This window comes from Rattus norvegicus, chromosome 15 (genome assembly GCF_036323735.1).
Source record: "Rattus norvegicus strain BN/NHsdMcwi chromosome 15, GRCr8, whole genome shotgun sequence".
Classification (NCBI taxonomy): domain Eukaryota; kingdom Metazoa; phylum Chordata; class Mammalia; order Rodentia; family Muridae; genus Rattus; species Rattus norvegicus.
This window is the reverse complement of record NC_086033.1, coordinates 105,182,352-105,196,244: the sequence shown is the minus strand read 5'-3', so window position 1 is coordinate 105,196,244 and position 13,893 is coordinate 105,182,352. Positions and strand designations below refer to the sequence as shown.

Genomic DNA, 13,893 nt, shown 5'->3' with positions numbered 1-13,893 from the left:
GATGTCCCTGTGCCACTCAACTTACTTCCAAATCATCAGCGGTGTCTTTGTGGTTGTGGGGGATGCGTGGGGAGCACTCTGGGTATTCTTGATGTCTGAGGATTGTCTGCTCAGCAGGCTGAATACCACTCTCTGCTCTCCAAATGCTAACTCTTGGAAAGACCTTCTGCTAATTGTTATTTTGCTGCCCTTGAGAGGAAAAGGGTGTGGAGGTCCCAGAATGGAATTTGGCTGGGCTTTAGATCTTTCAGTGGAACTCCTCTGTTGGATTATTTCTGTAAGGCAGGCAGGGAGGAGCTAAACTTCACCTGTAAACGGATTGGTGCTTCCACAGACGTGTTTGCTTTTTTCATATCTTTGTGGGACTTAACACCTGTTAACAGATTTGAGTTCTGACTTGAATGTTTGCAGTCATACGTGATCACTAAGCAGTGGGGTGGCTGCCCATGTGCCCCTTGAGGAGGAGAGAGGACTCGGCTTCCAGTGACCCTGTTGGTGCCCAGCTCCCACAGCAGAGGGAGGAGCTGGCCTTTCTCATGGACACAGCACAGGGGGTGAAGGAAGACCGTGTCCTAGAGTGCAGAGTGTGGGCATGGACTTCATACCCTGGAAGACTTAGTCACACCGAGAAAGGGCTGCATCTGTATGAGCTACCATAGAAGGAAGGACAACAGTTGGCGTTATTTAATGAGTCATTTCTTGGTCGTTTGTGTTTCAATATTGTGAGGTTTAGGAATGTCCCTGCCACCTTTGTGTGGTGACACACATTGTAATGGGGCCGGAGTCAGGACATGTACTTCCCGGGACCTGCAGGCGCCTCATGACTCTGCCCATTTTCTGGTTTTCTGCTTCATTCGTGTGTCCATTAGCTCATTCAGCCACAAGTGTAGGACCTGAGATCCACAGGCTTGCTCTCCTGGGGTGCGAAGGCCTGAGTAATGAAGGAGCTAAGTTACTCGTAGCCACAGTGTGTGCTAATCACACCCACCTAGAGCTGTTTGCACAGGTGAGGCGCTGACTTTTACCTATCCTATTCAGTAATAGGAAAGAGTCTTTATGGAGTGTGTCCCTAGAAAGAGCAGAGGAACCATCCCTTTGGCTTCCATGCCCCGTCACCACCTCTCTCTCATGCCAGGCCTTTTAAGGTTCCTTGCTCTGTAGAAATGAAGATCTGTGTTGTTCTTATAGGTGAGGGACCTGGTACACAGGGGTTTGGTAACTGGATCTGCATCTCGAAGCTGCAGGGCCAGGAGAGCGGGCTCCTGGTCAGGTTTCCTGAGATCGATCAGTACCTGTGTGTTCTCTCTCTCTCTCTCTCTCTCTCTCTCTCTCTCTCTCTCTCTCTCTCTCTTCTCTCTCTCTCTCTCTCTCGCACACGCACACGCACACGCACACTGACAGAGATAAAAGATAATCACTTAAGCCTGCCATCGGGAAGGGGAAAGTCCTCACTGAAACTTGAAAGCTGGAGGTGGAGATGGCTCAGTGGGTAAGTGCTTGTGGATGTTACAGAGCACTGAAGCTCTGTCCCAGGACTTACCTACTTGGAACTGTAGTTCTAGGGAATCCGACACCTTCTTTCACGTGCAGCATGTGCATAGGAACATGCATGTAGTGAAACAAATCACACACACACACATATGCACATATATATGCGCACATGTGCACACACATGCACATGAACATATACACGTACACACGCGCACACATACATGCACATATACATGCACACATGCGCACACACATGCACATGCACATATACACGTACACACATACATGCACACACATGCACATATACATGCACACATGCACACACATGCACATATACATGCACACATGCACACACACATACACATATACACGCACACATGCGTGCACACACATACACGCGCACAAACACACACACACACACACACACACACACACACACACACACACGAATCTGGAGCTCTGGATGGTGAGCATATAGTTGGCCTGCAGCGCCTTTCTTCCCTCACTGTTACATAGACCGCATTCCCAGACAGGCACGCAGAGACGACGATGGATTCTCTGAGAACGTACACACATGTGACTTTCCACCCTTGACAGCACGAGCCAGGGCAGTCCTGAGTCCTTACCCCCTGCTGGTCGAATGGGCACCAAGGAATCTGGAGTGTTTAGAAGAGGCTTCTGTTGGCCCAACAAGAGGGAAGAAATATTCTTGTCAAGTTTTCAGGTCATGCCTTCACCCCACCCACCCTGTGCTGGTCTTCAGTATTTTCATCTGTTCAGTGAGAGACAGCCTTTCAGGTCTCTCCTAGAACAGCCCTGGGTGGGTGCAGAACTAAGATCCTGGAGATTTCATTTCCAGCTTGAGGCTTAGTTTATGTAAAAGTGTTTGGTTTGGAGGACTGTCCTGGTTAGGATTACTATTGCTCTCTGTGATGAAGTACCATGACCAGAAGCAAGTTGGAGAGGAAAGGATTTATTTGGCTTACACTTCCACATCCCCGTTCACCATCAAAGGAAGTCAGGAGAGGAACTCACACAGGGCAGGAACTTGGAGGCAGAGGCCACGGAGGGGTGCTGCTTACTGCCTTACTCCTCATGGCTTGCTCAACTCACTTTCTTACAGAACCCAGGACCATCTGCCCTGGGGTGGCACCACCAACAATGGGCTGGGTCTTTCCACACTAATTGCTAATTAAGAAGATTTTGTGGGGGAATTTTCTCAATTGAGGTTCAGATAGATGATTCAAGCTTATGTCAAGTTGACATAAAACTGGCCAACACAAGTACCGTATATAGAACAATGGGGTAACATCTCGTCATGGACAGTGATGAGTCAGGCCATGCATAGAAGGGAGGCAGAATCTGGGACAGTGGAGATATTGGAAGCCCCACTTGCGCCTCCAAACTCCCCGGGAAGGTAATTTTAGAACTAAGAAGTCTTGGACTATAGTTATTATTCAGTTTTTCTAGAAGTTTGAAATGCCCCCTAACTTGATACAACTAATTCAGAACTTTTCCTAGAAAGGTGTTCTGAGGCTGAGGGGGAAGTCTGAAGGGCCCTCATGCCTTCTCACCTCTGATCACCATACCTCTGATCACCAGGACGATGAGGATCCTGTCAGCTTCCCGGATCGGAGTTGATTCACACAGTTCTGTGTCCAGATCCCATTTCTGTGGAGACATTTCCTCCCCAGGGAAGAACTAAGGGCCGGCTCTGAGCCGAGGAGGCAAACTTGCACTGTACACTGTCTGAAAGGTTCCCTGGAGGTAGAGACAGTGCCTCGCCTCCAGGGCTGGGCATTGCCTGTTGGGCCCGCCACACGGTCTGTCCTTACTCTCCTTTGTGGAGAATCTGAACCATGGCCTCCTTGCCATGCTGAGGCTGTCTTGGAACTTGGCTGTAGTGTCACTGTCTGAGGGCCGCTCCCCTGTTCTTTCTTCCACCTCAGGCCAGCTGCCAACACCCAGCCGTGTTGCTAAAAACAGCTGGAAGAAGCAGTGGACACCAGTATGGCGTCCCCAGCTGCACAGCCCGCAGTGCTTAGTTGAGTTTAAACTGGTAATCTAGTTGGTGTTTATGACTGGACTTGGCTGCATAATGGCAAACTTAGATTCCCAAAGTGAAGCTCCCTCCTGAGTCCCTCTGTGCTGGTACCTCTTTTTGTCACCTATGCCTGTATCTTCCTGGAAGCTGCAGCTTAAGTTTAGGGCCATGTTGAATGCTAGAGAACACTAGGAGTAACCTCATTTTCTGATGCAGTTGGTGGAGACCTGAGAGACGGATGAAGATGGCCGTTACCAGGGCAGAATGGTGCAGATCGGGGCTTCTCAGAGACCCAGGCTCTCCCTTCTCCTGCTCTACCTCTCGGGGACAGCTTTGACCACTGCATCTCTACTGTGGTGGTTTTTAAAAACAAAACAGTTTCTGAAAGTAAACCTTTCCTTTTTGACATCAAACCTTAAGAATAACAGAAACAGTACATAGTTACTGCATACTTTAGACTTCCTGATAGCCAGTGTAAGGTAGTGTGGAAGAGATGTTATTGATATTTTAGCCATGACTTTCTAAAATATAACTAATCTTTATAAATATGAAGGTAGTTATGCTTTCTTTTAGTCAGACTGACATTAACATTTAGTCTCTGCCCATACCTCATCTGAACTCACAATAGTCACTGTGTGTGCCTGGACCCGCACTGGCCCGGAGTTTACCTGTAGGTCAGGCCAGTTGGCCAGCAAAGCCCTCAGGACCTTCCTGCCTCCGTCCTCTCAGTCCAGGATTATAGATGTGACACCATGTTCTGCTGCTTCTCATGTTGCAAGGCGAACACTTCTCTGACGGAGCCATCTCTCCAGCCCCAGAATAGCCATTTTAAATAATCAGCAGTCACATGTAGCTAGTAGCCACCTTACTGAATACCACTAAATATTACTTGTCCATAAATTTACACATCCAGTCTCCAAATAGGAATGTGTCATGGAGCGGGGTCAGTCGCTGGATGAGATAACCTGTTCGTGAATCTGTAGGAAGAAAACAAATGATGTTAGTGTAAATCCATGCGCTCTGAGCGAAGTTCACGCCTAAGTGCTCGCTTGCATGCAAGTGAGATCTAGTGGCTGATAGCATCTGTGTGTGTCCACGCACCTGAGAGGGCACTTCAGAGTGAGATTATTGATACTCATCTGGGACTCGAGGGCACCCCGCTTTCTCTCTGTGGAGTGAAGCTGTCAAATCTCAGGGCCACAGGGTTAGCCCAGCAGTGCTCAGCACTGAACAGAAAGGCCCCGCACTCGTGCAGGAGAGCATGGCCTAGTGTGGACTGGAGGCATGAGCCATTGGGTTCGTGCGTCTGTGAGCTGGGGTGCCTTGGGGTTATCATCTGACTCCCCTGAGCTGGTTCTATGAGATAGGGTGAATGTAGCCTGGCACAGATGTGCAGCTGAAGGGTAGGGTTGTTCTGAAGCCGACTGAACTGGCTGCTCGGTTTGCACTGGCCATGCTTGCTGTGTGGTTTAGTAGGGACTGAGCTGCATATTTTACATGTCAAAGCAGACCTGGTCTCCAGGTTCTCCCAGCATCCCTCAGGCCCTACCTGGCATACCCTGCCTCCAACCTTGAACTTTCCAGCCTATCCCCAGAGGCTCCTCCCTATATAGTCCAGACATTTTGGGTGCTCCCTCCCTTTCTGATGAACCCCCCACTTGGTGATCCCTGCCCCCAGCCTCCTTCCTTGGGGCCAGTGAACTAGCCCATTCAAGAGCAGCTTCCCATAAACCTGCCTTTAATATATTCTAATCTGGCTCGAATTGGCTCATTTCACTGGCGGAGAACTAACCTGGATCACTTGTAACCCAGGTGATGGGCCACTGCTCTGTTCAAAGTATCATGTATTGAAACTCTTCAATAGCCACACGATAACAAGAATAGAAATTGTCACTTTGTAGATAGGAATATTTATTTATTTATACTTTTTTTAAAATCACATTTAATTCTGTGTGTGCGTACACTCATCCCTGCATGTCTATGGAGGTCAGATGACAACTTGCAATTGTCATTTCTTCATGTGGGTCCAGGGCCTTGTACAGAGGTTTACATTAGCTGCTGAGTCATGCCTCTGTCCCCAGAGGACACATAAGGGTGAATTAAATTTCCATTTTCCTAAGTCCACGAGGCCAGTAGGCAGTAGGGCTGGGGATTCTTTTTTTTTTTTTTTGGTTCTTTTTTTCGGAGCTGGGGACCGAACCCAGGGCCTTGCGCTTCCTAGGTAAGTGCTCTACCACTGAGCTAAATCCCCAGCCCCAGGGCTGGGGATTCTTGAAAAACACTTTCTAACACGGAATTCTCCAGAACAGATGGCCTAGTAGAGTTCTTGCCAAGTTGGGTGGCATCAGAATCATCGGGAGGGTTTGGTGAGCTGGTGCTGGGCCACCCAGAGCTGCTGATTCAGGGGCCTGGGGAGCTTGCATTTCCAGATGCAAGCTCCAGACGCAGATGCTGGATGTTTTGAGCTTTGAGAGTTCTTCCACTGCTAAGATGAATCCACACGGATCCTCTTCAGTACTACTTGACATTTGGGGGCTCCCAACAATACCTGCTCTCCCACAGCTGGTCTCCATGCTGTCCTTTGCCTGTAAGCCTTCAGAAACTTGTTCGTGAGCCAGAATGCGTGGACACTTACCTCAGCCCCCATCGCTTAGGGTAGGTTGCTTGGAAATGAGGGCTTTTAGAGCCGTTTTGTGACCTCATTGTCTCAGAATTAATAACTTTCAGGCTATGGTGTTAATGAGGAAAAAAATACAGGTTGTGTAAGAAAGAGAGTCTACGGTCTAGATTTATTATGGAATCACCTAGCACTTCTCACCTATAGAAAACTTGCAGAAGCAGAGCATGCTGGGTTACACAGGGCTTCCCCTCGCCTTAGTACAGTGGGGGTCAGGGAAAGGCAGTGCCTGAAGCTCTGTTTGCCAGGGAACAAGCCCAGCACTCTTTCCTCACGTAACTGTAACTCGTGGGCATGGGGCAGGGAGTACGTTTCCTAAATTCCTGTCTTGTCTCCCTCTCCTCATCAGTATTCTCAGCAGCATCCCCACTGAGCACAGCAGCGATGGGAGCTGGGAGCGGTTGTGTGAGTTTGAGGTGATTGGTATTGATGTCAGCTTTGCCCAGTTCTCCCCACTCCATCCCACTCCAGGAGAGTTTGGCGTTCCCGTGTGCTGGGCTACAGTCTTCAAATCCTTATGCGCTGTGCTTTAACCTTCAGATCTGCACTTAGATGAGCTCTCGTTTGCCTCCTGTGTTTATCACAGTGTGGAGAGGAAAACGAACAGTGCCTGCCTCCAGTGTTTGGTGGGAGCTGAGGGGAGAACCTGGAGCCAGGGCTGCAGGCTCCTGAGGGACTCCGGATGGCCCATTGCTTCTTGGGAACACATCTCTAACGAGAGGGCTACAATGCATGGTCGTCAAGTCCAGATGTTTGCACAAGCTTTTGGTACACCGTGGCAGTCACTTTTCCACTGCTGTGCCACGGCTGAGGCAGCTTAGAGAAGGAAGGTTACTGGGGCCTTAAGGAGCCCATGATGATGAAGTAGAGACATTGGAGCTGGGAGATGACATCCTGAAGTACAAGCAGGAAGTAGAGAGAGCTCGCTGGGAATGACTCCAGGCTTTGGAACCTTAAAGTCACCCCCAGTGACATATTTCCTGCAGCAAAGATAACTTCCTCAACCTATTCAAAACACCACCAAACAGGAACCAAGTATTCAAACATCTCAGTCCATGGGGGACATTCTCATCCAAACACCACAGCTACATAATTAAGTTTCCAAACTGTGGACTTCCATCAGTGGACTTCAAGGGGGTTCGAGACATGGGTCAGTGATTGAGAGACTGCTCCACACAGGACCTGAGTTGGATCCCCAGCACCCATGCTCCCAACCCCCTGTAACTCCAGCTCCAGGGCAGGCATCTGGACTCTGCAGACGCCGGCACTCATGGGCACGCACATGTGAGTGTGGACAGGGACACTCACACACACCTACTTTAGTTTCCCATCTTACACATGCTAATGAGCACTCTAGAGAAGACTCTGGGCTACTGAATGACAGTGGGATTGTGCCATGGTTGTTGTGATCTCAGAGGTTTGTTGGTTTTGTTTTGAGACAAGGTCTCACTGTGTAGTCCAGGCCAGCCTGAAACTCCAGTCTCAGTCTTGAAAGCAGGGTTGAAGGTGTGTTGGCATGCTGACAGTTTCTGTTCTTAATGCCGTGGGCAGTGGACAGAGGAACGCATCTCTCATTCGGTGATGGGAGGTCAGTGTCCCCTGCTGGAAGGTGTGTGTGTGTGTGTGTGTGTCCCCTGCTGGAAGGTGTGTGTGTGTGCGTGTGTGTTTGTGTGTGTGTGTGTGTGTGTGTGTCCTGCTGGAAGGGGTGTGTGTGTCTGTGTCTGTGTGTCTGTGTGTGTGCTGTGTCCCCTACTGGAAGGTGTGTGTGTGTGTGTGTGTCCTGCTGGAAGGGGTGTGTGTGTGTGTGTGTGTTTGTGTGTCCCCTGCTGGAAGGGGTGTGTGTGTGTCCCCTGCTGGAAGGTGTGTGTGTGTGTGCGTGTGTGTGTGTGTGTGTGTGTCCTGCTGGAAGGGGTGTGTGTGTGTGTGTGTGTGTGTGTGTTTGTGTGTCCCCTGCTGGAAGGGGTGTGTGTGTGTGTGTGTGTGTGTGTGTGTGTCTGTGTCTGTGTGTGTGCTGTGTCCCCTACTGGAAGGTGTGTGTGTGTGTGTGTGTTTGTGTGTCCCCTGCTGGAAGGGGTGTGTGTGTGTCTGTGTGTGTGTGTGTCTGTGTCTGTGTGTGTGCTGTGTCCCCTACTGGAAGGTGTGTGTGTGTGTGTGTGTGTGTGTGTGTTTGTGTGTCCCCTGCTGGAAGGGGTGTGTGTGTCTGTGTGTGTGTGTGTCTGTGTGTCTGTGTGCGTGTGTGTGTGCGCGTGCGTGTGTGCGTGCGTGTGTGTCTCTGTGTGTGTGTCTGTGTGTGTGTGTGTGTGTCTGTGTGTGTGTGTGTCTGTGTGTCTGTGTGTCCTGCTGGAAGGGGTGTGCGTGTGTGTGTCTGTGTGTGTGTGTGTGTGTGTGTGTGTGTGTGTGTGTCTGTATGTCTGTATGTCTGTTCCCTGCTGGAAGTTGTGTGTGTGTCTGTGTGTGTGTGTCTGTGTGTCTGTGTGTCAGTCCCCGTGCTTCTCCTGCCTGTGGCCTCTTGCAGCCCATCTTCTCCTAGCCTCATTTGCATACTTTAGACTGGAGGTGAGCGTCCCAGGTTGAGCAGCCCCTGGCCTGCATCTTAGAGAGGAGACTGAGAACAAAGCAGAGCAAGGCCTCCTCATTAGGAGCCATTCCTTTGGATTCCAGTGTCTCCCCCTGGTTCAGAGGAAGCTGGCTCACACTCTTAATCCTCAAGCCTTGGTTCACAGTTTCACTGTCCGCCTCAGGCTTTGCAGGAATCCTCAGGTATTTTCACCCTCACATTGGATTCCCAGTAACCTGGCCTGTCTGTGTCTTCCAGTCTCGTGCGGCACAGCCCTGCCCTCACCTCTCCTCCCCCACCCCTCAGTCCACTGTTTGGAGCAGCCGGTTGTTCTGTCCTCCTTAAACCCAAGGACAACCTGTCGTAAGTTGATGGAGCTGAATTCTTTAGCTTCCTCTTGGGCTTGGCGCTGGGACCAGCTTCTTGTTTTGTTTTGTTAACTTTCCATTGATTCTTTGTGAATCTCACATCATGCACCCCAATCCCATTCATTTCCCAAAAAGAAAAAGTCTGTACTGTATGACAGGGTGTGTGTCCCACAGTACACCCTTTTGTTCAGTCTTTACTTGCAAATGTTCACTGCAGTGAGTCACTGGTCTGGTTTGAGGCCTCTGGCTTCGCTTCTCTATCAACACTGGATGGTCACTGGGACCCCTCTTGGATATCCTGAGGTTGTGTGCCATGGAGATCCTGCAGCTTCCGGTCTGTAGTCTTGGCCCCTTCACAAGCTCCAGCAGTTTATAGGTGGGATTGAGGTTGGGATGGGCCAACTCATAGAGCCCTGCGTCTGTCTGGTCCTGGGTGGTACTGGACTGGTCAGCCATCTGGGTGGACTGGACTGGTCAGCCCGCCACCTCTTCCACACCCACACCTCCAGCACTGCCCAGCCTCTGACTGAGTGCCACAGTCAGTAAAGGGCAGAGTGAGTTAGCTCTCCTGCTCCCATGCCCTCGGAGCTGGCTCACCTGCGCTCACACCAGTAGGGAGGTGCAGGGCCCGCTCTGCCAAGTGTTCGAGCCTGGGAGGGGCAGGGCCAGCTCTGCAGCTCTCTTGACCTCAAGGGCTGGCTCTCCTATTGAGAAGGCAGCATCTCTCCCTTGTGCTACCACCCCAGCAGAGGAGTGGCAGGGCCAGCTCTCCCACACTCATACCCTGAGGGCCAGCTCCCTGAAACCCCTGAAACCAGGGCCAGCTCTACTGTGCTTCGTGGGTGAGGTGCAGGTCTGGTTCTTCTGAGTACTATAGCTGTTGAGGGTCAGGGTCACCGTTCCTGTTCTCACGTCATCTGGGGACCAACTCTCCCAGGATGCTCAGGAGAGGGGTGGGTCCAGCTCTGTACGGCCCTTAGACATCAACACAGCCTTAGGTGGCAGCCTAGACCAGAGACACCTGCCTGGCCTTTGGTAGTAACAGACCCCTGCTGCTGCAGGGCCATGCACACAGACATGGCCCTGGGGCAGCACAGGCCAGGACCTCACCATGGCCGTAGGAGGTATCCCAGCTCCTCACATCAGGCTGTTCCTTCCTGCCCCCAAGTCTCCAGTTCTGCCTGTCTTCACTGTGCCCACATCCTTGTTTCTCTTCCATCTCTCCTCCATCTACTTGCTCACAGAGGCACCGGGCGGGGCCTCTGGGGTTGTCTCTGAGTGCAGTGCCCTCCCTCCATGTGGACCAGGCTTGGGTCATCCCAGGCTGGTTCCCTGTCTAGGCCTCGTGATGCTGGGCCGGGGGTCAACCAACCTGTATTCATACCACATCCTGCTCTAATTTTCTGAGCCTTAGGTGGCCCCAGATTCATTTGCACCTCTGCACAATGCACCCTGGAGTCCACCCTTAAGCTCAGCTGACTCGTTCTATTCCAGCAGCTTCCTCAGGAAGCACCATGTTGTGGGTGCCTCATTCATCCCCGACAGTGAATGAGGTGGTTCTCTACCATGCCAGGCCAGATCTAGGTTCAGGAGAGGCAGCTAACAGATGCCTTAGCTTTCAGGGAGATAGATAACCTCACTGGACCAGGTCAGGTTTGCTGTCGGGTCAGAAGCCCCATCCCAGGTCTCTACCACCATCTTGTCTCTCTGGCCGTGAACGCTTCTGGGCAGAGATTACATCCTCCTCACCTCCCTGTCCCAAAGGCCTGGCATGGTGCACACAGCAGGGATACAGCTTGATAATAGTGTGTGCACACCAGAAAGGGAGCCTGCCGGTTCTCCATGCTCACCCTAATGGCAGGAAACAAGGAGTCCTCAGACCCAGCAACTTAAGGAAGTTGGAGGTAGCAGTCAATAAGCAGGAGTCCTGTGTGTGTGGACCTACAGCGTAGGAGGGTTCCCGAGTTTGTTAGCCCCTGGCTCAGAAGCGCAGCCTGCCTTGTCCCCATCTCCAGCAGATGTCTTGGAAACAGACCGGAGTTTCATGAAACTTCATCTCAGTGGTTTAATAGCTTTCGTCCTCATGAAGAGAAGTCAAGCAAAGTCCTAAATTCTTCATGAGCAGGAATGGTGAACTTCTCATTTCGCAGAGAGAGCCCATCAAGACTTGCCGCTTCCTCTGTCTGCTATTTTAAGAAGTGGCATTCAGGATCTCACGTGTAACTGAGACAGAAGAAATGTTTAGAACTCCACAGGAAGTCCTTGTGGCTGGGGGAAGAACACAGTGAGACCACTCTGTTTGTTTTTGTGACTTGCTCTTCCCTTAACCCTGCAAGACCTTGTATTGGGCTGTAAGTGAATAATTTTGTGGGTGATCACTCTCAGGATCATCTGACTTCCAGAGGCATCCCAGTTCCCTGGTACCGGGAAGCCTTCCTGGTTTGGTCACCTTTGGGCCTCTGGTCCAAGCAGGCACGTGCTGGAGGGAGGGGTCCAGAAGGCCCAGAAGATCAGTTAGTGGCAGGGCACGGAGGTGCCGCTCTCCTCGAGTCCATGCACAGTAGAGATGTTTCTGCATTGGCAGCTACAGCATTCACTACCTCAGAAAAGCCATCATTTCCTGTCCGTGGCTAGCCTGTGTTCACATGGTCCACTGAAGTGAGGAACACTTCTCCAGGCCATTCTGACCCCACAGCCCTTGAGTCAGGCCATTCCTGTGAGACTACTTGGATACCAGACATATCTTCTATCCTTGGTGAGGAAACCGTTTGTAAGCAGTGGGCCTTCCAGACCCTAGCAGTATTCACTCCATCTTGCCTGGATAAACGACACACACCAGACCACTTACCGGCCTTCTTCTGATTGACAGCCTGCTGCCCTGGTGGAGTTACTCTAACAGGAGAGGCTCTCTGGGCACCTCGCTCCCCTCCCCACCCACACCCCTTGTGTTCTCAGCCCTCCCTGGCACAAACGGTATCAGTACTCAGTTCAGCTGATAATGTGAGCACCTCTTTATATTAGCTCTGGGCTCAGCTCTGGATAGCAGTGTCATCTCTATTATGGTTTTCTCTCTTTAGGCCTTTTGTCTTTCTGTCCTTCTGTCTTTCTACATGTTCCTACCATTGCTGACTGGTTGTTTCACATGTCCCTAGTCAGTGGAGGGAGAGAATTATCTGTGAGCATATGGGTAGAGTCAAGCATATATGGAGCAGTCACTCAAAGGGAGAAAGGACATGCTGTGCAAGCAGTGATGGAAGTGACTTTATAATAGCAAGGAACATTTAGAGTGTGCTGTGCTCTGCCAGACTCAGCCTTTGCTGTGCATTAACTCCGCGGACCCAACAGCAGTCGCTGACCACTGTGCTCCTGTCCCCTCTTCCCACCATCTGGCCTTCAGTGTGATTGACACCTGTACAGCAGCAGACCTGGGTTCTGTGAGGGGCCAAGTGTATAGAGGGTAAGGCATCATGAGGAGGACACTGTGGTGGCAGGAACATGAAGCAGCTGGTCACCCTGAGCCTACAGTCAGGAAACCCTGGGAGATGAATTAATCACTCTGCCTCCATACTCTTTCTAATGTCTGCAACTCCAGCTCATAGGACCGCACTGTCTTCATGTTTGAAACGGCTGAAAATCCCACCAGAGTGCAGGTTTCTCTGCTGCTTAAACAATGGCATAAGCATCACTCTGGCTGGACAGGGCAACATGACAGCTCTCTCCCCTCTGAAAAACACTTTTTCTCTCATTCTGTTCCTTTTTTAAAGTGAAAAGTTGAGAAATATTAGTGTCTAGATGCATAAAGTTCTCTCACTTAAGAAGGCAGTTTTCTCACGTAAGCCATGATAACTACTAAGAAGCCATCCGTGGCTTGGGGCCACAATGCAGCATTGAGGCTGGCCTGGAGTTACAATGTGAAATTGTCTCACACAAACAAGACCGTGTACCTAAGAGCATTTCAGTGAGAGCATTTCTTCAGTGAGAGCATTTCTTCAGTGAGAGCATTTCTTCAGTGAGAGCATTTCAGTGATGTGGCTTCCTTGGTTTTCCAGGCAAAGCCAAAGCTGATTGAGCCACTTGACTACGAAAATGTCATCGTGCAGAAGAAGACCCAGATCCTGAATGACTGTCTGCGGGAGATGCTCCTCTTCCCTTACGATGACTTCCAGGTCAGTGACTGTCACTATCAATAGATCTGTGTTGGTGTGGGACCTTGGAAAATACTGTGGTATAGATTTGATCAGACACCCTTTTCTACATATTGAATGACTGTTTGGTGAATTTATGATTTTAAAGATGGGAATAGAGCCAGTCCTAGTGGCACAGGTCTCTGCATTCCTAGCTACTTGGGGAACAGACGTAGGAGGATCCCATGTTCAAGGACTAACTAAGGCACAGAATGACTTCAAAGCCACCCTGAACCCTATCTCTAAATAAAAAGTAGAAAGAGGACTGGGGGTGCAGACCAACAGGCTTACCTAGTATGTATGGTGGATGGCATGTATGATGGGTAGTGTGCTTACCTGCATGTATGGTAGGTGGTGTGCTTACCTGCATGCATGATGGGTAGTGTGCTTACCTGCATGTAGGCAGGTGGTGTGCTTACCTGCATATATGATGGGTAGTGTGCTTACCTGCATATATGATGGGTAGTGGGTTTAAAAGAAAAGCTGTATGATTGTGTACCTTATGATGACATCATATTTTAGAGGGATTAATTTTTCTTGTTAAAAATAAATACATATATGTTTATATATGT

At 50.3% G+C, this 13,893-nt stretch overlaps 1 protein-coding gene across 47 annotated transcripts in view; it reads left to right on the top strand.

Annotated features, from left to right (window-relative positions):
- The window catches only part of Dock9 (dedicator of cytokinesis 9), a 271,459-nt gene that overhangs the window by 93,555 nt on the left and 164,011 nt on the right, over window positions 1–13,893 (top strand). For all 47 annotated transcript variants that reach the window (XR_010057802.1, XM_063274005.1, NM_001105759.2 and 44 more), the window contains exon 2: window positions 13,187–13,303. Coding sequence is in view for 46 of the 47 variants with exons in the window: in XM_063274005.1 (XP_063130075.1) it covers window positions 13,187–13,303 (117 nt within the window). In the remaining variant the exon portion in view is untranslated. The remainder of the gene's footprint in view (window positions 1–13,186; window positions 13,304–13,893) is intronic.